Source organism: Suillus discolor, assembly GCF_016758755.1.
Source record: "Suillus discolor strain FC423 chromosome Unknown F5147scaffold_41, whole genome shotgun sequence".
NCBI lineage: Eukaryota > Fungi > Basidiomycota > Agaricomycetes > Boletales > Suillaceae > Suillus > Suillus discolor.
This window is the reverse complement of record NW_024541288.1, coordinates 164,351-189,023: the sequence shown is the minus strand read 5'-3', so window position 1 is coordinate 189,023 and position 24,673 is coordinate 164,351. Positions and strand designations below refer to the sequence as shown.

Here is a 24,673-nt window from a genome sequence, read left to right as displayed (position 1 = left end):
ACTCAAGGTCGGCCAACTGGCAGTCGATGGCGACAGGCTGGTTACTGACGGTCGAGGAAAACATGGTTCTAGCAGATCTGGGTGAACTAGACGTCAAGCAGTCATCAGGCGAAAAATTGCGTCAAAAGTTGTTTCTGGTATCTTACAGTACTTCTTTCAGATTTATTCTTGTGCCTTTGGCGCGCTCCTTTTCACCGTGCGTTCGTGCTTTATTCTGTCTCGGAATCCCCTTCGCCTCACGCTTTGTCAGTGTCATTGACACGCCGCTTGGACTGTCATACTTATCATATTTTGACATGCTTGTAATCTAGTCGTCTGGTTCCAATGCAGTGACTTGGCATTACTTGCCTGCTGGTACTCAGCGTAGGGCTTCATAAGTGAGTCGTGGTTGAATAAAAATAGTAAACATGTGTAATCAAAGCATTTAAGCAGGGCTGCTAGTGCCCGGTTGCTTCACGCCCGGGCTAGTTGTGATCTCCACCGGATTTTCACACCTAGTACTCCATGGAGCTCACTATATTTATTTTCATCTAGATGCACCCTGTGGCCAAGTTAAGAACACCATTGTTTCATGACTCTTATCCGAGCATTTACTGATTGAACTAAGAGCACGCGTGCATAACTATGATGGAGCACATACACCCGATATGTCCGATTGTGTGTATACCAATCTGGGGAAGGCCCCCTATATGTATAGGCACATTTGACCCCTCAAGGACGATCAACCTGAAGAAACAACTCCGAGCTAAGTTCTAGTGTCTCTATTTTAGCCCCTAACATACCTCGGCTTGTCTAGGTCTCGAACAGCCTTGACTAGTTGCGAAGTTGGCGGAACTCTGACCCGCTAGACGCGGCAGCCGTGCTCTCGCCGGAAACCCCATCGTTGATTCCAATACATTTCGAAACCAAGTATTATGACGAGTTACTACATATTTTCGTGCAGGTCCTATTATTCCCACTAATAATACTTGGTCTTATCTCCTAAGAATTCTGATTCTGCTAGTACAGATACGAACACGGAGTCCCGGTGGACTACTTTGAGGTTTAACTCGTACTGAGTACTGAGTAATCAGTACTAGTAGATGTGAGTGTGTTTACAAAGCGAATGTTTTGGTTGTATAATTGCTTTGCCTCTACTCTGATTCTCGTGTATCATGGATCTAAAACCGAGATTGATATCAGGTCCCCACTCAGTTCTCGAGCCTTTAATTAACTTTGCTAGTGATATACTCCCCTCCGGTCGGCATGTAAGAAAGTGCCGAATGTGATAGACCAACGAATAAAAACACACGCGGCTGCACACAGCAATCCCGGACAATCGGCGGACATACTAATGACCTTGACATATTTGCATAATTCTCCGCGCATCAATATCATGCCCAACATTGCACAATGGTTGCTTTGATCTGGAAGTCATTCAAAGGGGATTACTTTGCCCTGCAGGGCTGTGTATCTAATAATTTAGAGTTTGCAACTTCAACTTTGCACGCTTATGTAATAATACGTACACAGTTAAACTGAGCGCCACCTCGGCGATCGTCGTTCGAAGTTTCTTAACTTGATTTGTACAAGTAGCTGTCCATTACATTGTACAGGAAGTCAGCATCTGCATTAAATGCCATCCTCTCATGCAGTACCGTAATAATGTCGACCGGCATCAGTACGTACACTCATCAATTCTGATCGGATGATTATTGACAGAACACCCGCGCGCGGTGGCCAAGTTACTCTATGTAGTTGACTATCTCAATCTCAGTCGAGACGATCTAGCGGCTTCCTCGGATGCAAGAATATTACAATGTTGCATTATTCAAGACACGTACTAGTTTCCTAAGGGAATCCTTATATAAAGGTATGGCAACTTTCCCTTTCCTACAATCCCCTTCACAATAATGGCCATTCGAACACTTGTAAGTGGCTGATATTGATTCTTCTGCTACAGTGAATTTGGCTGAGATACTAGCTAGCCAACTTCAACTCAAATACTCGTTGTCGGCGGCGGACCCGCCGGAAGCTACGCTGCTGCTGCTTTAGCTCGAGAAGGCTTTGAAGTCGCTCTTCTCGAAGCTGCTAAGTTCCCTCGGTCAGCACATATGATACATGTCATCGGTATACGGTGTCACTAATACATAGTTGTACCAGTTATCATATTGGCGAGAGCTTGCTCCCGTCGATCCGCTCCTTCTTGACATTTATTGATGCGGAAGAAACCATCAAGAATTACGGATTCGCAGTGAAGGTTTGGATAGTCTTCAATGCGTCCGGGTACATTATTTTGAGACGTTCACCCTCTTATAGCCTGGTGCTGCAGTCAAACTGAACCAGTTCAAGCGAGAAGGATGTGAGCCGCAGTCACTCTCGTACATCATACATCGTCATACTGATATCGATCGTCCATTCCAGATACAGATTTCATTGCGCTGAACCCAGACAATGGATCTTGGAACGTGGTATGTAATATATTGAAAATATGCTTACCGTCTCATCGTTTTGCAGATTCGGTCGGAGTTTGACGATTTGCTATTTCAGCATGCTTCGAAGAGTGGCGCAAATGTGTTCGACAACATAAGAGTCACTGAATTTCAGTTCGAAGGCGAAAGACCTGTTTCAGCCAATTGGAAGGATGCCAGCACAGGAATCGAGGGCCGTATCTCTTTCAGCTACCTAGTCGATGCGTCTGGAAAGAACGGGATCATGTCCACAAAGTATCTCAAGAACAGACGCTATAACCAGGCTCTCAACAATGTCGCATGTTGGGGATACTGGGATGGAGCCGGAACCTACATGCCGGGTACCACTCGCCAGAATGCTATCTTTGTTGAAGCACTTGAAGGTATGAAAACAACTCAAAGGGTTTCAGTAAGCTCACTGTCTGCAGACGAGTCTGGATGGGCTTGGTTCATTCCCCTTCACGATGGATCCACATCTGTGGGAATTGTGATGGATCAAGAGTCAAGCAATCGTAAGAAGAAGGCTTCCCGTGCGGCCTCAGGAGGATCTGGCTCAAATCTTCTGGCTCATTACAAGCAAGAGCTTTTAAGCAATGCTCCTGGAGTCCTTAAGTTGATGGGAAACGCCACCCTTCGAAACGATGGTACACCGATGGCTGTGAAATCTGCAAGCGATTTTAGCTACTCGGCCCCCTCTTATGCTGGAGATCATTACCGACTGGCGGGGGATGCTGGAGGTAATTTTCTTGACATGTTGTAGCACTCGTGACTGACAATTAATAAGCGTTCATCGATCCATTCTTCTCCTCTGGCGTCCATTTGGCTTTGACAGGAGGACTTTCGGCTGCTCTCACGATCTCTGCGTCGATCCGAGGACTCTGCAGCGAAGACGATGCCCAGCGTTGGCACACCTCAAAAATCGCCACCTCTTACACGAGGCATGTGAATTCAATCACTGGAGTGATACTAGCTAAGATGTATGCCACAGGTTCCTTCTTGTCGTCCTGGGCACCTACAAACAGATCAGAAATCAATCTATGCCGGTGATGAGTGATGTGGATGAGGACAATTTTGACAGAGCCTTTGATCTCATCAGGCCGGGTGAGGGTTGATGTCTTTTCTATTACTACAAATTCTGATACTCGAGTGCAGTGATACAAGGAACAGCAGATGTTGGTAAGGCCTTAACAGAAGACGAACTCCAGGTGCGTACTATGTTCTGCGACTATCTTCCGTGCTATCCTCATTCCGATCAACAGAAAACTATGGACTTTTGTGGTCATCTATTCGCACCAACCGATCCCGAGATGCATTCTGCAGTCAAAGCTAGGTGAGGGTCTATCGTTTGCTCAACTAAATTATCTCATACTAAACTTTGAATAGATTGGATCCTTCTCTAACATCCCCAGACGCCCCCGTCATGACAGAGAGCGACATCGATCGCGTGCTTGGAGATGCTGATGAGGAAGCCAAGATCGTTTTAAGCGAGATCAACGCGCGAAAGCCCATTCATACAATGTACAACCCCACAGAGAACTTCGGTGTGGAGGAACACTTTGGTTTCAAAGCTGTCTTACAGCGAGGTAAATTGGGTTTGGTGACTAGCCAGACGGAGTTGTGATAGACATGACTTACTTGCTGACTCGACCACGATGACTGTAGAATTTATCTATGTAAACAATGTGTATTAGCTGATAGTAGAACTTGTACTATACTAGAACTTGTAGAACTTCGTATTCTAGGCTCTAAGGGCAACAAAAGTTGCTGTATGAAATTCAACTTCATCCCGAGCCCACTTAAAAAATTGTATATGCCGGCTGCGACCCTGACTGAGATGACATCCCTTAAAACTATTAGGGTACAATCAACTCAAGATAAGATCCATCGATGCATCAGACTCTATCATGAGATTGGCAAGGATATGAATGAAATTCGCACAGGCTGGGTTATTATTGTCTTCCACGCTCCGCTGCCATGTGGTTCACTTCGGTGGGACGTCCGCGTGATCCATAATATCTAAATCTCGTAGTAACCGAACAACACGGATCGTGCATGACAGCATTGGATTCATGATTGCCAATTGTTCCGAACACGCAGAGACGCGCAGAAACAGGCACCGCGCAGACCGACATACAAGGATCTGTATCAGGGCCTAGGAGAGCTGTCAGCTCTAAAGGTACTTAGATTAATTTACATTTTATATAGCGTTGTACATCAATATATGTAAACATGAGGACATCTCAACACTCGTCTGTATGAAGAACGCGACACTCCATGATAGACACGTAAGCCCTAAGCTTGTACAACCCTGTGATGACAAGGCCAGCCCGTGAAATTATAGTTCGCCACTGATTCTAAAAGAATGGTGAGCAAAGTTCATGGCAAGACGGGGCAGGCGTACCAATGTCCTTTCGTGGCAATTCAAAATGCACAGAAGATGCAAGGCGAGTGCTTGTGGCATGCGAGATGAGGAATTGAGAATGGTTTGTTCGGTTATGAGGGAGGTAGAAGCTGTGTTATTCATTGTGTTTGCTGGGCTATGTTCAAGCTCGACATGAGTGTTGGGATAGTGCCCAGAAATTCTCTCGATGATCAGGATCTTGGACTGGAAAGATATTCAACGTGTTCTCGGAACTACAAAGTGATGGCAAGGACGAACCTTTGATCCTGCAGCAGTAGCAAGTCTCTCTAGGATGTTCACCTGGAAACGTTTACTAAGATTTGATGTCGATGATAAAGAAGACTTACAGCTTGAGTCTCGGGCCAGTTGTGCCTATGAAAGAACGTCGGTGGATAACAAAGGATCACGAAGGTGTAGCGCACAGAACATGTCGTAACATGAAGGTATAATTATCCCCAGTGCGTGGTTGAGCAGAGAACAAGTCGTGGGCTTCAGCAACTACTGTGCCATGGACTGAGTTGGGATCTAAACGGGCCTTGATGTTAGCTTCAGCAGGCCCGACCATCTCTCCCCTCTCCTGGATAACAAGACGGAGGGCAGGAAACCTTGATACTATATTTCAGTTGCGTTGCTTCTTAATAGTTTTGTCACTGACTTATTAGCAAGGGCGATAGCTAGGCTTCCTTTGCCTCCCCCACAATCAACAATAGTTGATTCTGAGCACGTTTGCCATGGGTAGTCTGATAATATTCCTGGGGTTACATATTCGCCGAGTGCCTGAGAATTATAAGTATAGCATTGCCAGTTACAGGCGGATGATGCAAACCTCAACAGCCGCTGCAAATCGACTAAGATAATTCCTATCATCTTTCACCCATTCGAAGAATGGCTTTGTAGTATTGTTTGCGAGTTGAAATGCGGTATGTTCTGGAGATTTAGAAAACCTGAATTCAGGATGCGCGAGCCATCGAGGAAGAGCCTCTGCGATCCTCATGTTGTTGGGAACCCTACAACAAGATTAAACGTGCGAAGCTGGTGTGCAAAAAATCCTACGTTATTAATGCACGACCCCTTTGGCCTTGTAGTAAAATGCGAGAGGAGCGATTCAAGGCAAAAATACCATCCTGAGTCTCCCGAATCCAACCACAAACTGACAGATGGCGTAATACCGTGGTGAGCCTATGGGAGTCAAGGTCCAGTTCTGCTTGGAGAGTTTTGACAGAGATGCCAGACGGCTCTTTCGCCATGCGGTCAACGATGCCATGTTCAATAAAGACTTGAACGGAAGCAAAATCATACATGGCAAAGGCGCTCTCAGCGGCTTTCTCAAAGGGATGTTGCAGAAGATTCTTGAGCTCTACCTAAATAAATAAGTTCGTACATCTCGCAGCAGGGGCATGCCGAATTTGAACTTACAGCACATGCTAGAAGGGCAGAATTAGTACATGGGTTGATCCTGTTGCATTCTAACATACCTAGCGCTGCTCGACGGGCTTCGTATACACCAGCTGGTGTGGGCTGATCCAGGCTATCCAAAGGGTGTATGTCGGTTCCATACTGAGAAGACAAAGGCGGCAACCTCGACCCGTCCATCGCAACGCGTAAACTGTTTAGCGCATTGTTTAGGGAGGTTTGTAGGTTGTCTAATTCAAGGTGGTTCATCGTGGTCAGTAGCTGCGAGTCAGCGCTCAACTGTCATTGCGAAACTGTTAGAGATATATATTGATATACACCGCCCGTTGGGCTAAAAACACTCACTGCAAAATTTTATTGGTTGAAATCTCAACCGAACCAGGATTAAAATTTCCATGATCATCATGGGCGCATCAAGCTCGTATCATGATGGCCCTTCTGAGAATTTGGGGTTGATAGAAACGCCGACTAATTGGAGTTATTTCAAGTTTAGCTGCTTACATAAATATTTACATTGACTTTTAGATCTTCAAGTGAGTCTTCGGTGGGGTGTCCCATACGGCATCGGCACCACACTACTCTGTAGCGAATAGAACATCTTTGAAACGCGACAAACCCGCCGGTGACTCTCAAAGATTTAATCGTACTAACAGTAGGCCCATCAAGTTACTGCGGGTAGTATTATCTCTAGGCCGATGATCAGAAGTTACTTCACTGTAGGTAAACGCGGCACCCTCTACAATTTATTATGTATACTCATGAGTCATCGAACCACAAAAAAACAGCTCGCGAAGTTCTGGCAAAGGCGTAGCATGAGTCACCGGCACATCATGATGCTGTGTATCGCGGGCTCTCGTGGCACATGGTCTTTCAACGATGCCTCTAACCATGATCTATCCTATACACGCGCTCTACTATGTGTTAATAAAATATACAAAATGGCCTGCTATTCAGAGTGAGACCTGAAGCCGACGCGGTCGGTTTCTGAGCTACAAAGGTGTAGAAGACAACCTTTGACTGAGCGTTGCTCTCCCATTCCCTTTCTAGATCTTCCATCAACGTTATATATTCTCCCTCTGTTCGAATCCCCATCTTCACTACTGGGGTTTGCATTCCCTTGTAGGCACCTATAAAACTCTCCCGAGCTTTAGCCTTCATACCGTCTTCGTCTTCCCCACTCCCAAGGCTAATTTCAAGACGCTGTGCCGTGATTTTGTTAAACCCAGCGCTTTTGAGGACATTTGGAATATGTTCAATGCAATTGAGTAATAGACCTCTTTTGACGAAGAGATCCCGAAGCATCGAGAAGTGTCTTTGCGTTACCTCTCCAGCTGCGCAATGACTAGCTTCAAGGAGCTGTACCCAGCCTCCCGGAGCAAGGACACGGAAGATTTCATCCACAGCCGTGTTCCACATCTCTTTGGATAACGCTGCGATAAGGAGTCGCTGGTTTACTAGCTGAAAATTGCTGGTCCAATCGTTCGGTAGCTGTAAAATGTTCCCCGGTCCCAAATGTATACGTCGCTTTTGTATATCATCGAGCTCTGGAAAAATGTCCGTCTTCAAATCGATCCCATGGAAAGTAACATCCTTATTGGCATTATAGCAGTCAAGGAGCCAGGTTGCTGTCCCAAGGGTCAGACCAAGAAATAGAATTCCTGATGAGCACAAACCTGAGCCAACTCCGCTGTCAAGTACCTTGTCTCCTGCGTGCAGCTCAATTGGAGCGAAGACAATACGGCCCCTGAATCCGTTTTGAAGGACTTCGTATTGAACTGCCAGTCTGTTATGCACAGAGTTGTCAATCTTCGTTCAAGCCGAGCTATTATCTAACCTTTTGCGCTCCTGTTCATCGGTTGGAAGTACATATAGAGATTTTGCAATTGCTTGTGTCAGGTCATCACCGTGTGGTTTAGACTGAAAAGAGTTTTCCGAAGACTAGTGCATGTAATCGTGAGCTCAAAATATTTGGAGTTGGCAAAGGAACTTACATAGGACATAATGCTAGAATGAACTTGGGGTTGGAATAATTCAAGTTGCGCCAGCTTTTAAACACTTGCATGACTATGCTTACCTTTGCAAAAATCATTGGTCAAAGTCCCGTGTATGCTAGTAACATCGTCACCAGTTTATCGTCATCTTTCGTGTGGGAGTTAATGGGCAAATAATGCACCACAGTTCAGTGTCGTCGGATCTGCGGATCAGATGTTCCAGAACTTTTGGTCTGGAGGATGCGTCATGAAACTCGGCCACAATTCCTATGTATGCCAGGGTCGATCATTAGTACATATCGTATCTGCGAATCTTGTCAGTGCATCAAGTACGCCTCCACACCTAATAATAGTGTACTGCCAAATTTTAAGTTGCTCCAAGTACGTCAAGATCTTTCTCCACCGAGGTGGTCATGAGTGTTTGAATTTCGGATGTAGATCTGTGAAATATGTATATCTTCATGCTATTCCTAATCAGCATGAGAGAGCTTTAAGGATAGGAACAATTGCTCCCACTGCATGCAAAGTTACTTGAGGAATCGCTGAGAATGCGCCTGCTTTACTCACTGCACGGGCTCGGCTGCGCCACATATAAGTTTCCAACCCGAGGCAGCCTGATCCAGCTGACCTCTGAATCTCCGCACTAGTACTGGTAGGGCAAAGATATTAAGAAGGTGTACCGGGTGTTGTTTCAAGTTGTTACGGTCTGAAATAATCTCAAAATAAACTCGCGCCGACGCGCTTTGCCTTTTTAGGATCACTCACACCAATATCCGCTGACATAATCTTACCCCGTCGCGGGCTCCATCGTGACTCGTCCGACTCCAGCGCCATTCGATACCCTGTGCTCACGGATTTATCGTATGTTTTCGCACATTTAAATTTTTTCTACAGGCAACTCAGGTTTGTATGCAGTGTAATGAACCGAATCTCGAAGCCCGACTCAGGACTAGCGCCCGCCACAGGGACCAGCGATGCTTCCTTATGTTCCAACGTACGACGGACAATGGGCATCCAATACGAAAGTTCATTTTCCAACCCTACCTTCTGTATTCGAACCATATCTTCGAATATCGATCATGTCAGGGCCCTTTCCATTGCAATAGATTGCATGAAAGTCCAGAACGACGACGGACTCTTGGCATGGCATATGAAGAGGCTTCGATTCGCGAAGCCGGACGTGAGCATGAAGATGAATCTTTTCACGTCAAAAGCCATGGTCTTAATGAAGGCTTGATCGTTCTGGCTGGCCACGGAATCCTTATCTGTGGATTTGGAAGGAGCTGCGCGCGACAAAAGTATGGTCGTCGTGTTGACGTCTATCGATGTCTTCTTGTCGGGTCAGCTCGGTTCTCACCGGTACAGCTAAGATCTGCATCGATTCTGCAACAATATTGACGAATACAGATTCTTCTATTATTTCATCTATATCTCGTTTTGCAGCGCTTGATACTGATATATGATAAGTGCGGAATATGATGCATGATGGCATTGATAGTCTGCATTATTTTGCCTACGAGAAGTTAAGAATCGAGATCGATTGTAATTTTGATGAACCCAGCCCCCACTAGTACATAGCAGTACTTGCACTGCAAATCACAAAAGTCAAACCAAACTGTGGCGGTGTGGGAAAGCGTCGCCACTAAGCGGTAAGCTCTGCCGCAAAGCTGTTCCGGCCGGCTGCTTTGCGGCAATTTGAACAGCTTTGACTAAGATCAAATTTGTCTGGCGATGAACTTGGCATGCCAAGAATGTGCATCTACTGGGGAGTAGACCGTGAAAAGTGATGCCCAGTATATTTAAGAGGGAGTAAGTTTGTTAAGATTGCAGATTCCCTGCGTCAACATTAAGCCCCAGTGGATCTTCAAGTTCAATCGTCAATCAACCAACGTCCTTCCAGCAGAACTAGTTCCCAGTTTAATGTCCCCTGAAACGGGTTTTGGATCAGGCGAGAGTGAATGCCTACCCCGTCGGAGAATCACATCGACCGTTCGTTTCCGGCCAGCTACTCTCATGCGATTTAACTGGCTGCTTTGGAGCATTCAGTCACATAGATGTCAATGCGACGTGGGTACCGTCCCGACTCATGAGCAAGATCTTGATCTGCTTTATGTTGCGGGGTGAGATTGCTTTCTCTATACAGACACTTATCAGCAGCTAGATGACGTGCTTGCCGAAGTGAGCTAAGATTTTACCGAGGGGAAAGTTGTTGTCATCTTGTCAAGGTTGGAATCTACTCCAAGGCCAGATCGTGGAAGAGATCGTAAAAGGGTGCTAAAAAGCAGGGTTCGCACCACTTTCATCAACTCTGGAAAGTCAGAACCTCAAGCTCTGTTATCTGATACGAGCTATAAATGTTGCTTTGAGATATAGACTGGTCATCACTTACAACTCAGCATCATATGACGTTACGGAGACTTGGTCGAAGGTTTTATTGCTGAAATCTTGAAACAGCATACAGGCACCAGCATGAACAAAGACAAACAACAGTCCCAAACGAAAGCCATCGAACAGGAGGAAGATTTAAGGCTCAACCACTGCCATCACATCCAGCAGTTATGTGACGGGAACAGATTTAACAGAACGCACCTTGCAGTGCTGCACGACCTCACCAACCTGCGAGCTGAATGACTTTTCATCCACCACTGAAGGAAGAGCAGGCAAATGTAGATCACATACGTGTGGTTGGACGGACAAGATACAGAGAGATGGAGTAATTACTCGGTGGTCATACTGCATCCGACGCTCGAGTCTGGAGGTGCGTTCTGTTCACTTTAAAGTTTCATGATTGGAAAGTTAACCCTTGTTCAAACAAAGTCCAGGAATATCGCAGGTAGCCTGTGTAAACCATTCACCATGATCGTAACTGCCGGCGCGGCGGTACCTGCGAGTGCCCGTACAACGTTATAACGTTAAACGTTGGGACGGTCGGTTTAGCGAATGAAGCTATTCTTCGACCCGGCTACTCGGCAATCGATTGAACCCACGAACCCACGAACCGGGACTCCCCGACACAGCGGCAACCAGTCACTGTTTATCACCGTACGCGGTATCTCCTCACATGTTATGGAAGGAGCATCAGCTAAGTCACAGTTGGATCTTTGTCATCTCACGGTTGGATCATGTTGACCAGTCGCGGTCGTCTGCTCACAAACCATCCGACTCTAAATGACTATGCGGCACTGCCACAACGTTTGCAAGCAACTAGTAGGCTTAGTCACCGAGCCCCGCACCGCCGTCAACACTACTAAGCGGAACCGGAGACTTCAAATGCGGGAGTGACGTCTTCACCGACATGTATATAACTACGGTACGCAAAGCATCCCAATGCAACCTCGGTACCACACGGACTTCCTCCGCTATCTTCAATGACTATGGCATCTGGTTCAAGCAGTACTCTACATCCACTCGGAGGCCTTCAACGCGGCAAAGCGTGCATTGCATGCAGACGTCGAAAAGTCGTCCGTAGATGCAACCTGCGTTATCTGAAACTTGCTCACTTGTCTTACTAGAGGTGCGATGGTGCCCGACCGACGTGTGGTCAATGCGTCCGTGGTAACAGGCCCGCCGACTGTGAATACACGGATGGCCAGGGCCGGTCTCGGACACACATGCTGGAACAAGAAATTGCACGTCTTCAAACTCGAATACAAGAACTCGAGCATCCCGAGCACACTACGCCTGCAGTTGCGCTACACAATCCTTACTCATTGTTCGACGTCCCACAAGGCTATTCTGTCCCATTTGGTTTACAGCCTTCTCATATTTCTGCACCAAGTCCTGGAGCGTGTAAGTATTTACAAGCCCATAACCACACTGTCTCATCGTTTTCTAGCGTCGAGTTCCAGTGCTCAAAGCACATGGGGTGATTTCAGCTCGGGCGGCTGGTGGGTTCAAGAAGAGCCTCCAATACAAATTGTACTAGAATCGTAAGCTAGCGATCCTGTATGTTTGTCCATATGGTCTACTGACTGTGATTTTGCAAACAGTTTGGACAAGATCTTGCCTTACGCGGACGAACTTGGGTTTTTCCTCCATGTCCCGCGCGTGCGCAACACGCTCGTGACTGCTTCTTCCCGTGGTATTCCGATTGCGCTGCAAAACGCCATTATTCTATTATGTCTCCACATCACGAATACAAAACAATCAGCCTTCGAGCAGACAGTGCTATCAAGATGTTTGCGTCAACTGGCTGATATCATCCCTTCCTGCAGTGCGAGCACTCGAGATTTGCTGAATGTTACTACAAACAGAAGTCCTCCTTACATACTACCTGTTCCGGGTCGGACGAACAGTCGAGGCGAAGTACCATTCAGGCGCGGCCGCCAGTCTTGTTCTGGCATTCCGACTTCATTCTTCTTCCTGAAGGAGAGCAAAATACACCTGCAGATATGCAGTCTATGGAATTCGATATATTCGGGACCACCCTTCCGAATCTAGTCGATGATATTGAGCAGACAGAAGCCATACATGCATTCTGGAACGTCTTCACTTGGGACAAGAGTGTGTCCGCCGTGCTGGGGGTTCCGCCTAGCATCGGTAGATCTATTAGGGTATCTGTCCCTTGGCCTAGAAAAATGCGGGAGGTTGACTCTTTCGATCAAGATATCCACCTCACAAGCCGTGGGCAGGAAATCGGACTTCAAGTGGACACCGTACAACAGTTCCTTGTTGATGGACAGAATGAAAAGGGAGACTTCGACTCTGCACTTGCCTTTCACGCAAAAGCAGCTGTGCTCCTTGACGAGGTGAACAATTTAGTTGAGCAACACATATCAGGTAGGTATAGTCGGCACACAATTTTCTTGATCTAACATCCTTTCATTTCAGATTCACAGGTCCAAGAAACACATTCATTCCGAGCACAATTTGCGTCACTCGACGCACTCATACAACACCTACGAGCATCCATTCCGTCTAATCCATCTTTGACAACTGAAGCGTCACCATCAGTCCTCGCGATTGAGTCTTACTCCTTCGTTACCTCATCTTGCTTATCCCCGCTCAGTTTGCATACAATCCCTTCTATCTCTCGCTACCATCCGGTTGCACAGCCCCTTCCGTGAATCCTATACCTTATCGAATCCCGAAATCGTCACCGCGGCAGTGCTCATCGCGCGTGCCCTACAGTGCGTGAACGTAAATACACTGCAGTATTTTGACCCTGTTCTCGTAAGTTGTGATTGCAGAGCTTTTAGTATTTAGTTCTTGACAGTTTTTGCTTCCCAGATAATATGGATAAAAGCTTCCTTCGTGATTCATGCGGAAATCACACGTTTACGTGCCATAAAGGCCTGGCCAACTCAATTCCCTGTACGCGGAGAAGGACTTGTGCAGGCCCTAAGGACGATGTTAGGTGTATTAAGAGACATTGCGGACCATTGTCCTGTACTCGGTACGTCTTTGTTTTCTTCTTGGAGATAAGACATGTCGTTAATGGTATGTCATCATAACAGCACTGCGGACAAGATTAGAAACTGTATTAACCCTTCTCGACTTTGGTACTCAATGATTCAATTTTCCGATACTTTGGCTACCGTGTATAAACCTTTTTTCATAAACAAGTCCTAATGTATCATTACTCATCCGGGATGCCCTTGTGTAATAGTAATACCCCTTCTTGAATACCCTGTACGGTACTTAGTGATTTTCTTATCCTTTCGCTAGAGTGTATAAACCTTTTCTCACAAACACTAGATGTCTCATCTCATTCTTGATCCCACACGGATCGTGCCATACACTATTCTGCAAGTTTTTGTCATGTACATACAACCTAATATTGTAATATTACGTGTCTGCTAGACTCATCGATAACCACAATGGTTCTAGGGGTTGACATGAACTTCCTGTGCGACCTCAAATGAAAGATATGACATACATGCTGGGGAGATCATCCCCTTTCTGAGAGCTTGTAGGTTAAGCTTTGTTCCATCCTGCGATTTGAATGTCACTATATTTTTACTGGGGATGAAAGTGTTTGCGTTGCTATTCAAACTCCGTGTTGGGGAAGCCATCGCTGGACTTGGGGAGGGAGACGACCTTGTGCTCTGCAAAGTTGGTGATGACAAGGCTTGTACGGTGAATACCGAATTCGCTTGACGATCGTCCTCGATGTGCAATGTATGCACATATGGTACAAGCTCTTTCCATGAGTCTTCATCGATGAGTACCTTTGCGGGATCAACTGTCCCATCTTCACGATAGAATGCAGCATACATGATACGCGAGTCGTCAGGGAGCTCCATGGAGGCTTTGACAAGCCCATATACAGTCTGCATGAATCGATTAGCATTGGGGAGAATAGGACTCGGGAGAAGAGTGAGTCACGAGAAACAAGACGAGACTCACCCTGAACGGCACCCGTGAGAGATGCTCCCTTCCAAACGCCTTGGTTATGGAACCCTTCATACCCGAATACTCGACCATGATAGGCGATGATCTTGGCAGTGAGGAAACGAGACGTAAGGCCTCCATGCATTGCGCAAGACCTGACGCCACATCGTTAGGCGACGATGCCAATTGGGAGAGGATCTTCAGTTGAGAGCGGCTCATTATCTGTGCTTAGAGGTCGCATCTTATCGATTGCCTGTATCCAACGTAACGCACCTAGTATTATAAAGGCTGCCTTGAAGTTGTAATAGTCTGGGAGGGAAGGAAGACAGGTGCGGCCGAGTAGAGAATCATTTTAGTCATATATTGTTGCCTTGTCACCACACGTTGCAACACGCTGCAATGCGCAATGCAGGTGTTCGGTGATGGTATTAGCTAACGTGCCAGCTGACATGGGCGTCTGTGATATCGATCAGAGAGCTCGAGGTCGATACCAGCTGATAGAAGCATAATTAACGTACCACCTGCAACGTGAGTGGAGCTCCTGCAGGCTTCAGCGTGGCTTGTGCGTAGCTTTCTGCCTAAAACAGACCAAAGAACCAAGTCCAGACTCTACTAGAAGCTTCAATGAGCGCGAGCTGGGCAGCGGCTGATTCCTGAGTTGAGTCCGAATCTGTAGTCACCTGAACCAATTTCATGGCGATGATGTAAGCACACAAAACGTCCGAGCCCTGTTGGCTTAACTTCGCCCTACCCTCGTGAAGCCTACGATATCTGCGTACCAAGGCGCCACTCAAGGGAATGCAAGGAAACGGTTCTGTGACTTGTCGATTTTCTCCTAGAATTCGTCTTACTTATTAACCTCTACTTTGGCAGAGGTTCTCACTGAACAGTGAAGTAACTCCCTCATATGTGAGACACCGTCGGTCATGTTGAGTTCTAAAACGGAAGTTGGCAGCGCTAAAAACGCACCTGATTACAACCGAATCCAGTCAGCGTCCAACTTGAAGCATCATTTGCTGTCCGACTGAGAGCGGCCGGCGTCTCTTCATCAATACTCCCACCATCCTTACTACGAACTACCGCCGCCGAGCAGCACAACAAATAATGTACAGCGTCCTGTTGTTCCCAATATCTGCACTTTATGGGGTGTTGGGGCTCTTATTTCAGATCCTTTTGACCTTCCTTTTACCTTCGATCGGTGAGCCTTCTTTTCCCTCCGTCTCCTTTCCGCAGCTTCAGTGCAATGTTTTACTGTCATGAGCGTCTCCTGGACCAAAGTCTTCAAGTTATGATGGACTGTTCTCCAGAGGCAGTTATAGGTTTTCATGGCCTGGCTTGCTGGCTTTCCACGCAGTTTCACTTTCTCATCTTGTCGGTGATATTGGCAGAAGCTAAAACTTGGCTCTGTCTTGGGACGGCAAGATCCCAATGATGGTATTCATCTTGCTGTTAGTCCTCGATGCGGTCCACTGTCTGGCACAGCATCGGACTTCAACGCTGGTTTAAATCTTCCTCAATATAATACCATCGTTGCGTTTGGCGTTCGTAGGTGTTTTCCCCTCGAGGTTTCAGCTTGGCTGATGAAATCACGCAGGACTCATTCACCGATGGCGGGAGACATGACGGTAGCCCTCTCGAACCGGCCGTGATGATACCACCAGATGTCTTCGCAGGTGGTCGTTCGACCAACGGACCCGTTTGGGTCGAGGGCATTGCCAGTGGCATTGGCGCCCGGGTCATGGATTATGCCGTATGTTCTATCTCACAATCAATTCTTATCTTGACGTCTTGTAGTGGTCAAGCGCTGTTACAAACATCAGCTTATGGCCTAGCAACCCATATCCTCGGGACTTTATCATGCAGAGTGTGCTCCCTCCTCACTCACGGTGAAGCTTTTGTGAATACTTGCCACTTTAGCAACAACATTCATAAACCAATCCAATAACTTGGATCCTGAGACCACTCTGTATGCGGTATTCTTTGGAATTAAGTGAGTGTTGCAGTACGTATGCAGTCCCGATCTAACTCCGTGCCGTAGCGACTGGGGGGACTCCTTTGGTACTGACTTGAAATCATGAATCCAAATCAACGAGATTGACACTATATTCCAGTGGACGGAAACCACCTACCAGAAGCAGCGCAAGATATGTTAGGCCAGATTGCTCTTCTTGCTTCTCCGCCTACAAATGCCCGCAACTTCCTCATTACCGATGCATACGGCCGCGGGACTCATAACGCACGGGGGGAGGCGTGGCTTCAATCAATTGTTGATGGTCTCGTCGCATTCCGCTCTCAGGATCCTCCATTGAATCTGGCTTTTGTCAATTTTGCGACCATCTGGGACGGGGTGCTTGGATCTGATCCGGGCTATGAGGCTTTTGGGTACACGAACCCAGGTGCATGCTTCATTGATGGCAACACCTGCGATGACCCCGAACATTACTTCTGTTGGTTCGACGGGTAAGTTCAGTATGAATGTTCCACACGATCTGAAGTAACGCTTTCTTAGACATCCTTCCAAACAGACTCATAGGATCATGGCGGACTACGTGGAGGAGGTACTGACGCATTGTCGCGTATAATTAATCATGTTCGTGCTCTCTGTTTTGATCCGCAAGTCCAACCAAGAACAGAAACTCAGATCTTTCAATGTATGTACTATCTTCGAGTAACATCATGTAGCACACAGTAGTGTTCATCAGCAGCGCTATCAAGCGCCATGTAATTGATAGAAGGGCAAGCTATGCGATTGCAAGTGGTGCCAGCAGCACACTAGAATATCATAACTCGAGAGAGCAGCGGCTTTGCCGAAGCCGTTTTTCACAAGCTCAGTTACGCCTTGGCCAGGCATGGCAGGTCATCCAGACTTAACCCAACAGCAGGGGGAATGACGCTTTTTAGTGCATGGAACCCTCACGGTGATCAACCATAACGATATGTTGGTTCTTGAGCTGTTTGACAATTTCATAACACAAACTGTTTACATAGATGAATTCTACAGCCATCGTGGTCGAGTAAGCGATATGTCTATCAGGACTCCGTCTGGCTAGTCACCAAACCCAATCTACCTCGTTCTAAAACAGCTTTGAAACCAAAATGTTCCTCCACAGCGAAGTTCTCCGTGGGGTTGTACATTGTGTTGATGGGCTTCCACGCGTTGATCTTGCTCAAAACGATCTTGGCTTCCTCATCAGCATCTCCAAGCACGCGATCGATGTCGCTCTCTGTCATGACGGGTGCGTCTGGGGATGTTAGAGAAGGATCCAATCTATTCAAAGTTTAGTATGAGATAATTTAGTTGAGCAAACGATAGACGTCGATAGACCCTCACCTAGCATTCACTGCAGAATGCATCTCGGGATTGGCTGGTGCGAATATATGACTACAAAAGTCCATGGTTTTCTGTTAATCGGAATGAGGATATCATAGAAGATAGTCGCAGAACGTAGTACGCACCTGGAGTTCGTCTTCTGTCAAGGCCTTACCAACATCTGCTGTTCCTTGTATCACTGCACTCGAGTATCAGAATTTGTAGTAATAGAAAAGACATTGACCCTCACCCGGCCTGATGAGATCAAAGGCTCTGTCAAAATTGTCCTCATCCACATCACTCATCACCAGCATAGATTGATTTCTGATCTGTTTGTAGGTGCCCAGGACGACAAGAAGGAACCTGTGGCATACATTGCATTAAATCTTAGTTGCTATCACTCCAATGACCGAATTTACATGCCTCGTGTAAGAGGTGGCGATTTTTGAGGTGTGCCAACGCTGGGCATCGTCTTCGCTGCAGAGTCCTCGGATCGACGCAGAGATCGTGATAGCAGCCGAAAGTCCTCCTGTCAAAGCCAAATGGACGCCAGAGGAGAAGAATGGATCGATGAACGCTTATTAATCGTCAGTCGCGAGTGCCACAACATGTCAAGAAAAATACCTCCAGCATCCCCCGCCAGTCGGTAATGATCTCCAGCATAAGAGGGGGCCGAGTAGCTAAAATCGCTTGCAGATTTCACAGCCATCGGTGTACCATCGTTTCGAAGGGTGGCGTTTCCCATCAACTTAAGGACTCCAGGAGCATTGCTTAAAAACTCTTGCTTGTAATGAGCCAGAAGATTTGAGCCAGATCCTCCTGAGGCCGCACGGGAAGCCTTCTTCTTACGATTGCTTGACTCTTGATCCATCACAATTCCCACAGATGTGGATCCATCGTGAAGGGGAATGAACCAAGCCCATCCAGACTCGTCTGCAGACAGTGAGCTTACTGAAACCCTTTGAGTTGTTTTCATACCTTCAAGTGCTTCAACAAAGATAGCATTCTGGCGAGTGGTACCCGGCATGTAGGTTCCGGCTCCATCCCAGTATCCCCAACATGCGACATTGTTGAGAGCCTGGTTATAGCGTCTGTTCTTGAGATACTTTGTGGACATGATCCCGTTCTTTCCAGACGCATCGACTAGGTAGCTGAAAGAGATACGGCCCTCGATTCCTGTGCTGGCATCCTTCCAATTGGCTGAAACAGGTCTTTCGCCTTCGAACTGAAATTCAGTGACTCTTATGTTGTCGAACACATTTGCGCCACTCTTCGAAGCATGCTGAAATAGCAAATCGTCAAACTCCGATCGAATCTGCAAAACGATGAGACGGTAAGCATATTTTCAATATATTACATACCACGTTCCAAGATCCATTGTCTGGGTTCAGCGCAATGAAATCTGTATCTGGAATGGACGATCGATATCAGTATGACGATGTACGACGTACGAGAGTGACTATGGCTCACATCCTTCTCGCTTGAACTGGTTCAGTTTGACTGCAGCACCAGGCTATAAGAGGGTGAACGTCTCAAACTAATGTACCTGGACGCATTGAAGACTATCCAAACCTTCACTGTGAATCCATAATTCTTCAGGGTTTCTTCCGCATCAATAAATGCCAAGAAGGGGCGGACCGACGGGAGCAAGCTCTCGCCAATATGATAACTGGTACAGCTATGTATCAGCGACTCCGTATACCGATGACATGTATCATATGTGCTGACCGAGGGAACTTGGCAGCTTCGAGAAGAGTGACTTCAAAGCCTTCTCGAGCTAAGGCAGCAGCAGCGTAGCTTCCGGCGGGTCCGCCGCCGACAACGAGTATTTGAGTTGAAGTTGGCTAGCTAGTATCTCAGCCAAATTCACTGTAGCAGAAGAATCGATATCAGCCACTTACAAGTGTTCGAGTGGCCATTTTTATAAAGGGGATTGTAGGAAAGGGAAAGTTGCCATACCTTTATATACGGTATTCACTTCGGAAACTAGTATATGTCTTGAATAATGCAACGTAGTAATATTCTCGTCGAGGAAGCCGCTAAACCATCTCGACTGAGGAAGTCAATTGGCCGCCACGCGTGGGTGTTCTGTCAAAAGTCATTCAATCAGAATGGATGCATGTCACGGTACGTACTAATGCCGGTAGACATGTACTGCATGGCATGTAATGCAGATGCTGTACCAGACTCCTACCCATCGGCAGGTGTGTAAGAGAGCCACCGGCATCCGGCATCCGACAGCCACAGACCTAATACAGCCTAATACGACCAAGCATTATTTCTCCTACAACAAGTTTGGGGCTACTTACCCACCCAGCCGACTGGCAACACTTGCAGATGACCCAAAATTCGGCGCTTGTGTTGATTTCGCCTGGGTATCGTCACACAGCGTGTCAGTCGTGCAAGTCAGCCCCAATCGAGTGACTCGGATAACAGGCGAAATCAACACAAGAAAACTTTGTGTCGGCTAGGTGTGTATGTAGTCACTGATCAGTAAATTCACACATTTCTTAACTTCCTTTTTTGAAAAATTCAGTAAGTGCTCTAATACCACCTACCAGAAGCAGCGCAAGATATGTTAAGCCAGATCGCTCTTCTTGCTTCTCCGCCTACAAATGCCCGCAACTTCCTCATTACCGATGCATACGGCCGCGGGACTCATAACGCACGGGGGGAGGCGTGGCTTCAATCAATTGTTGATGGTCTCGTCGCATTCCGCTCTCAGGATCCTCCATTGAATCTGGCTTTTGTCAATTTTGCGACCATCTGGGACGGGGTGCTTGGATCTGATCCGGGCTATGAGGCTTTTGGGTACACGAACCCAGGTGCATGCTTCATTGATGGCAACACCTGCGATGACCCCGAACATTACTTCTGTTGGTTTGACGGGTAAGTTCAGTATGAATATTCCACACGATCTGAAGTAACGCTTTCTTAGGCATCCTTCCAAACAGACTCATAGGATCATGGCGGACTACGTGGAGGAGGTACTGACGCATTGTCGCGTATAATTAATCATGTTCGTGCTCTCTGTTTTGATCCGCAAGTCTAACCCAGAACAGAAACCTAGGTCTTTCAATGTATGTACTATCTTCGAGTAACATCATGTAGCACACAGTAGTGTTCATCAGCAGCGCTATCGAGCGCCATGTAAATGATAGAAGGGCAAATTATGCGATTGCAAATGGTGCCAGCAATGTAAGCATCCATCCCTGCAGCGCTCTGGGCAACATGATATAAAACATGACTCGAGAGAGCAGCGGCCTTGCCGAGAGCCCGGTTTGTTCCACAAGCTCAGTTATGCCCTGGCCAGGCATAAGATGTCAACCAGACTTAACCCAACAGCAGTGGGAATGACGCTTTTTGGTCCACGGAAACCTCACGAGGATCAATCATGACGATCTGTTGGTCCTTGAGTTGTTTCGCAATTTCACATGGGTTACTGCCGGAGACGATCCAGGTCTTGGAAAATAGTGCACGGACTTGAAGCTTGAGGGTCCGAACTGGTGCGTGTACTGATCCACTCAGGTCTTATCATTTTCAACGATCCATTGACGATAGCCTGGCGAGTGAAACATGTAGTCATATCCAACAAGTTAAATACAAATAGCACCCAGAAGCAGTACGATACCAAACGTTGATGATCAAAGCTAATTTTTCAGTATGCTGATTTGGAGGTTTGGTCCTGGTGCGTGATCTGGGATATGTGCACCTCCACTGGCATACGCTTTATATGATATTGTTGTGGGATCTCTCGTGCCGTCTCGGTACCCATCCCGATAGTCGAGGTGTTATTGTAACTTGTTGTCTTCATTGCCACCCGGATAATAATCATGTAAAAGGCAATAGAAATGATCGGCATAGTCTAGGTAGCCAAAGATTGGTTATTTTCGATAAAAGGGAGTCGACAATGGAAATTACCATGTCTAGTACAACATATTGTCCATTGTTCGCTTCGGCGAAACATACCAATGCCGACAGGAGCGTCACAGAGTACAGTATAGCGGCATCCGCAAGTACGCGCACTATCGGCATCATGGAGTTATTTGAAGTGCGAAATGCAGATATATTACGTTCCATCCTCCAGATCCGATATGCCAGAAATCCTGAATAACTTGGTCTCGGGTCTCAAGTATTCAGGAAAAAGTGTGCTCACCTGAAGTCAATAAATTACTTGCAAGTGACATGGCATAGAAGATCGTGATCCATTGACCAGTTGCAGGGGCGAAGATGTTTCCAGCCTCGCTAGTCGCTTTTGAAATACTGTAGACTGCACCATAACCACCCACTTTGCAGGGACATCAGATGGACGACTTTCTGAGCATGTTTGTGATCTGACCTGTCATACCTAGCCACAACAAACTCGGTACAATAATGACCCACACAGATTGCCAAACGACGTAGCAACGATAAATCTTTGGCCGGAAAAGACATTTCATAAGCCAAAAGGGTTGCAACTTCAATCTGGCGGATAGAAATTGAACCCACCACCATTCCATCGCCAAGCATTGTTTGCAAAATATATATTATATTCTTGACCACAAACGTGATTTGGGTAACATCTGCAAAGAATGCCGCTGGTCCCCCTGGAAATGTGTCGCGATAGGTGACCAGACCCTCTTCGAGATGAATGATGTCTACTATCATGTGCTCGGGAGATTTGAGTACCGGATGATACCAGACGCAAGAGGCGAGAAACTTACTGCGGTACTCAGGATCAGCAGCATGAATGCCACCACGGTATTTGTGCGATTAATCTCCTTCATACGACGTTTGCGTGTCAATGCCCACATGGTACCCACAAACATGAGCACCGAAAAGCCTGAAACACCCTAGCTTAGTGGGAATGGGACGGACAGATACATTGTGATACGCACCATATAAGATTCCTTCCATCGCGGTTGAAAATATAGCAGCAGTATCCAGCGGTATGCCTCTCGAAGCCATAGCAAGTGGAGTCTTGGGGGTATATCGAGGACGAGGGTGCGAGTATCTTGCCCAGCTTGATGTTCAGCTCAGGCCCTTTAAATACCAGCAGGTCATCTACCAATTATAATTCATATGTCATAATGAATCACATCAGTGCACAGCGAATTTGATCAACAATTCCTCTCACTGGACTTGGAACGTAACGCCGACTGTGATGGATTGAGCCTCTTTCCAACCTGATCGCGGGAGTAGTACGTGGGCGTTATCTGCACGTTCGTACTAGTATGCACCCAGTGACTGGAATGATGCTATATTTGAAACTGTGGCGATCAGTCACCGATACTATTGGATACTGCAACCGCTCATCACGCAAATTGTGCCATGAGGTGTGCGCAAGCCTAGTGCTCAAGCTTAAGGCGGGTGGTTGATGCCAGATATGCAAGTCGAAATCTTAAGTGCTATGTGCCGCGCATTCCTGATCTCCCCGTTAATCAGTAGTCAGTAGCAGGCGGAGGGGGATCCTGCCGCTATGTTTCCTACCAATACCGCTGAATCGAATCCAACTCATCTCCCCACATTTCTACGCAGTGATCACCCTTCCTATAGCGAATAGAAAAAGAGTATCCATCAATCTCAAATATGTAGAAGAAATAGTTGGGGGGACGTACTTAATTTCATCTGCCAGTGCCATCATCCCTCTCAACTTCACAACATCCAGATTATACACCGATTTCAAATGGTGCTGCGTGGGAAACGCGAGGTAGCTTGTGTGTTGATCACCGGGTAGTCAGGTCGTGGAGAGATAAGAGGATGCTGAATTACATGCAAGATCAGGTTCGTGGCGTAAGTTGATAGTATTAGTAGCGCACCTGTGATGCATCATTGTTGCAACCGTAGCTATAGGGTACGGTTGAAAGTCGATATTTTTCAACAGCTGTTTATGATAACTGTTAATAACACTGTTAAAAAGTCGTCGTGTCCCCAGGCCTGTTGAAAATTGCGAATAAATCCAGGGCGTGTGGGAACGTTTTGAATGAACTTCTGAGGCTTGAAAAAGCACAACCGGACCACCCTCCCACCGCCAACCTTATTTTTGACGGCCTGACTAGTCTAAGTTTTGAAATAACCCCAATTAGTCGGCGTTTCTATCAACCCCACTGTGCAGAAGGGCCATCATGATACGAGCTTGATGCGCCCCTGATGATCATGAAAATTTTAATCCTGGTTCGGTTGAGATTTGAACCAATAAAGTTTTGCAGTGAGTGTTTCTAGCCCAACGGGCAGTGTATATCAATATATATATATCTTTAACAGGTTCGCAATGACAGTTGAGCGCTGACTTGGAGCTACTGACTAGGATGAACCACCTTGAATTAGACAACCTCCAAACCTCCCTCAACAATGCGCTAAACAGTTTACGATTCAAAGAGCTCAGGTTCTATTGCAGTAGTGTGGTGCCGATGCCGTATGGGGCACCCACCCCCAAGGCTGTGTAATGTTTATGTAAGCAGCTGAAATGAAATTTGAAATTCAACCCCAAGTCGTGCGTTTCCATCAAACCCAGTTTCTCCCACTGTGCAGAAGCTATCATGATACGAGCTTGATGCGCCCATGATGATCATGGATATTTTAATTCTGAGATTTGAACCAACAAAGTTTTGCGGTGAGTGTAAGCTAAGGTTTCTACCCAACCTCTTTCAGGGCGGTGTATATCAATATATAACTTTGACAGTTTCGCAATAATAGTTGAACGCTGACTCGAAGCTACTGACCGTGATGAACCACCTTGGATTAGACAACCTCCAAAACCTCCATAAACAATGCGCTAAACAGTTTACGCGTCGCG

General features: G+C 46.7%; 9 protein-coding genes across 9 annotated transcripts; 4 read left to right on the top strand and 5 right to left on the bottom strand.

The window, feature by feature from the left end:
- The first annotated feature begins 1,600 nt into the window (after nucleotides 1-1,600).
- On the top strand, nucleotides 1,601-4,136 carry F5147DRAFT_704197 (putative halogenase). Its single transcript, XM_041437883.1, is given in 14 exon segments — nucleotides 1,601-1,622; nucleotides 1,672-1,723; nucleotides 1,738-1,910; nucleotides 1,968-2,083; nucleotides 2,143-2,239; nucleotides 2,299-2,341; nucleotides 2,404-2,450; nucleotides 2,497-2,833; nucleotides 2,879-3,187; nucleotides 3,235-3,388; nucleotides 3,439-3,551; nucleotides 3,603-3,655; nucleotides 3,710-3,780; nucleotides 3,834-4,136. The coding sequence occupies 12 exon segments, from the start codon at nucleotides 1,893-1,895 to the stop codon at nucleotides 4,069-4,071; spliced, it is 1,596 nt and encodes a 531-aa protein (XP_041290879.1). The 5' UTR covers nucleotides 1,601-1,622; nucleotides 1,672-1,723; nucleotides 1,738-1,892; the 3' UTR covers nucleotides 4,072-4,136.
- A 397-nt stretch (nucleotides 4,137-4,533) lies between these two features.
- F5147DRAFT_704196 (S-adenosyl-L-methionine-dependent methyltransferase) lies at nucleotides 4,534-6,726 on the bottom strand. Its single transcript, XM_041437882.1, has 11 exons — nucleotides 6,610-6,726; nucleotides 6,327-6,543; nucleotides 6,268-6,275; nucleotides 5,905-6,212; nucleotides 5,678-5,858; nucleotides 5,507-5,628; nucleotides 5,274-5,456; nucleotides 5,199-5,223; nucleotides 5,110-5,151; nucleotides 4,852-5,055; nucleotides 4,534-4,804 (listed from the first exon to the last, which is right to left on the bottom strand). The coding sequence occupies exons 2-11, from the start codon at nucleotides 6,511-6,513 to the stop codon at nucleotides 4,691-4,693; spliced, it is 1,374 nt and encodes a 457-aa protein (XP_041290878.1). The 5' UTR covers nucleotides 6,514-6,543; nucleotides 6,610-6,726; the 3' UTR covers nucleotides 4,534-4,690.
- Nucleotides 6,727-7,185: 459 nt separating this feature from the next.
- On the bottom strand, nucleotides 7,186-8,049 carry F5147DRAFT_580003 (uncharacterized protein; the record flags this gene model as incomplete). Its single annotated transcript, XM_041431520.1, has 2 exons — nucleotides 7,186-7,889; nucleotides 7,938-8,049. Coding segments are annotated over 2 exons (816 nt in total), but the record flags the coding sequence as incomplete, so codon positions are not given.
- Nucleotides 8,050-11,201: 3,152 nt separating this feature from the next.
- F5147DRAFT_704179 (uncharacterized protein) lies at nucleotides 11,202-13,946 on the top strand. The gene is made up of 10 exons (XM_041437881.1): nucleotides 11,202-11,716; nucleotides 11,768-12,044; nucleotides 12,091-12,184; nucleotides 12,245-12,468; nucleotides 12,509-12,583; nucleotides 12,624-13,034; nucleotides 13,086-13,170; nucleotides 13,223-13,427; nucleotides 13,485-13,650; nucleotides 13,712-13,946. The coding sequence occupies exons 1-10, from the start codon at nucleotides 11,624-11,626 to the stop codon at nucleotides 13,765-13,767; spliced, it is 1,686 nt and encodes a 561-aa protein (XP_041290876.1). The 5' UTR covers nucleotides 11,202-11,623; the 3' UTR covers nucleotides 13,768-13,946.
- A 134-nt stretch (nucleotides 13,947-14,080) lies between these two features.
- F5147DRAFT_579968 (uncharacterized protein) lies at nucleotides 14,081-14,807 on the bottom strand (the record flags this gene model as incomplete). Its single annotated transcript, XM_041431516.1, has 2 exons — nucleotides 14,081-14,527; nucleotides 14,604-14,807. 2 exons carry the CDS (start codon nucleotides 14,805-14,807, stop codon nucleotides 14,081-14,083), a joined length of 651 nt encoding a protein of 216 aa, XP_041290875.1.
- A 667-nt stretch (nucleotides 14,808-15,474) lies between these two features.
- Nucleotides 15,475-17,300, top strand: F5147DRAFT_704171 (uncharacterized protein). The gene is made up of 8 exons (XM_041437880.1): nucleotides 15,475-15,786; nucleotides 16,011-16,129; nucleotides 16,183-16,338; nucleotides 16,383-16,452; nucleotides 16,506-16,578; nucleotides 16,627-16,646; nucleotides 16,700-17,048; nucleotides 17,098-17,300. The coding sequence occupies exons 1-8, from the start codon at nucleotides 15,693-15,695 to the stop codon at nucleotides 17,168-17,170; spliced, it is 954 nt and encodes a 317-aa protein (XP_041290874.1). The 5' UTR covers nucleotides 15,475-15,692; the 3' UTR covers nucleotides 17,171-17,300.
- Nucleotides 17,301-17,618: 318 nt separating this feature from the next.
- On the bottom strand, nucleotides 17,619-19,817 carry F5147DRAFT_746563 (putative halogenase; the record flags this gene model as incomplete). The annotated part of the gene is made up of 13 exons (XM_041439860.1): nucleotides 17,619-17,856; nucleotides 17,920-17,990; nucleotides 18,045-18,097; nucleotides 18,149-18,261; nucleotides 18,322-18,475; nucleotides 18,523-18,831; nucleotides 18,877-19,213; nucleotides 19,260-19,306; nucleotides 19,350-19,363; nucleotides 19,386-19,411; nucleotides 19,471-19,567; nucleotides 19,627-19,742; nucleotides 19,800-19,817. 13 exons carry the CDS (start codon nucleotides 19,815-19,817, stop codon nucleotides 17,619-17,621), a joined length of 1,593 nt encoding a protein of 530 aa, XP_041290873.1.
- Nucleotides 19,818-20,259: 442 nt separating this feature from the next.
- F5147DRAFT_266110 (uncharacterized protein) lies at nucleotides 20,260-21,064 on the top strand. The gene is made up of 4 exons (XM_041428938.1): nucleotides 20,260-20,369; nucleotides 20,435-20,787; nucleotides 20,837-20,917; nucleotides 20,961-21,064. Exons 2-3 carry the CDS (start codon nucleotides 20,474-20,476, stop codon nucleotides 20,907-20,909), a joined length of 387 nt encoding a protein of 128 aa, XP_041290872.1. The 5' UTR covers nucleotides 20,260-20,369; nucleotides 20,435-20,473; the 3' UTR covers nucleotides 20,910-20,917; nucleotides 20,961-21,064.
- Nucleotides 21,065-21,556: 492 nt separating this feature from the next.
- Nucleotides 21,557-22,845, bottom strand: F5147DRAFT_579959 (uncharacterized protein; the record flags this gene model as incomplete). The annotated part of the gene is made up of 7 exons (XM_041431515.1): nucleotides 21,557-21,763; nucleotides 21,820-22,004; nucleotides 22,055-22,186; nucleotides 22,238-22,313; nucleotides 22,387-22,548; nucleotides 22,602-22,720; nucleotides 22,776-22,845. 7 exons carry the CDS (start codon nucleotides 22,843-22,845, stop codon nucleotides 21,557-21,559), a joined length of 951 nt encoding a protein of 316 aa, XP_041290871.1.
- Between the last annotated feature and the right edge of the window lie 1,828 nt (nucleotides 22,846-24,673).

Excerpts from the sequence above, each read along its gene's own strand:
- F5147DRAFT_704179 (XM_041437881.1), top strand. The coding sequence starts at position 11,624 with ATGACTATGGCATCTGGTTCAAGCAGTACTCTACATCCACTCGGAGGC. Across the intron at positions 12,045-12,090 it reads TGCACCAAGTCCTGGAGCGT|CGTCGAGTTCCAGTGCTCAA; the intron begins GTAAGTATTTAC and ends ATCGTTTTCTAG. Across the intron at positions 13,428-13,484 it reads AGTATTTTGACCCTGTTCTC|ATAATATGGATAAAAGCTTC; the intron begins GTAAGTTGTGAT and ends TTTGCTTCCCAG.
- F5147DRAFT_704171 (XM_041437880.1), top strand. The coding sequence starts at position 15,693 with ATGTACAGCGTCCTGTTGTTCCCAATATCTGCACTTTATGGGGTGTTG. Across the intron at positions 16,579-16,626 it reads GCGGTATTCTTTGGAATTAA|CGACTGGGGGGACTCCTTTG; the intron begins GTGAGTGTTGCA and ends TCCGTGCCGTAG. Across the intron at positions 17,049-17,097 it reads TACTTCTGTTGGTTCGACGG|ACATCCTTCCAAACAGACTC; the intron begins GTAAGTTCAGTA and ends ACGCTTTCTTAG.
- F5147DRAFT_704197 (XM_041437883.1), top strand. Across the intron at positions 2,084-2,142 it reads GAAGCTGCTAAGTTCCCTCG|TTATCATATTGGCGAGAGCT; the intron begins GTCAGCACATAT and ends TAGTTGTACCAG. Across the intron at positions 2,451-2,496 it reads ACAATGGATCTTGGAACGTG|ATTCGGTCGGAGTTTGACGA; the intron begins GTATGTAATATA and ends ATCGTTTTGCAG.
- F5147DRAFT_704196 (XM_041437882.1), bottom strand. The coding sequence starts at position 6,513 with ATGAACCACCTTGAATTAGACAACCTACAAACCTCCCTAAACAATGCG. Across the intron at positions 5,629-5,677 it reads GATTTGCAGCGGCTGTTGAG|GCACTCGGCGAATATGTAAC; the intron begins GTTTGCATCATC and ends TATAATTCTCAG. Across the intron at positions 4,805-4,851 it reads ATTGCCACGAAAGGACATTG|AATCAGTGGCGAACTATAAT; the intron begins GTACGCCTGCCC and ends CCATTCTTTTAG.
- F5147DRAFT_266110 (XM_041428938.1), top strand. The coding sequence starts at position 20,474 with ATGTTAAGCCAGATCGCTCTTCTTGCTTCTCCGCCTACAAATGCCCGC. Across the intron at positions 20,788-20,836 it reads TACTTCTGTTGGTTTGACGG|GCATCCTTCCAAACAGACTC; the intron begins GTAAGTTCAGTA and ends ACGCTTTCTTAG.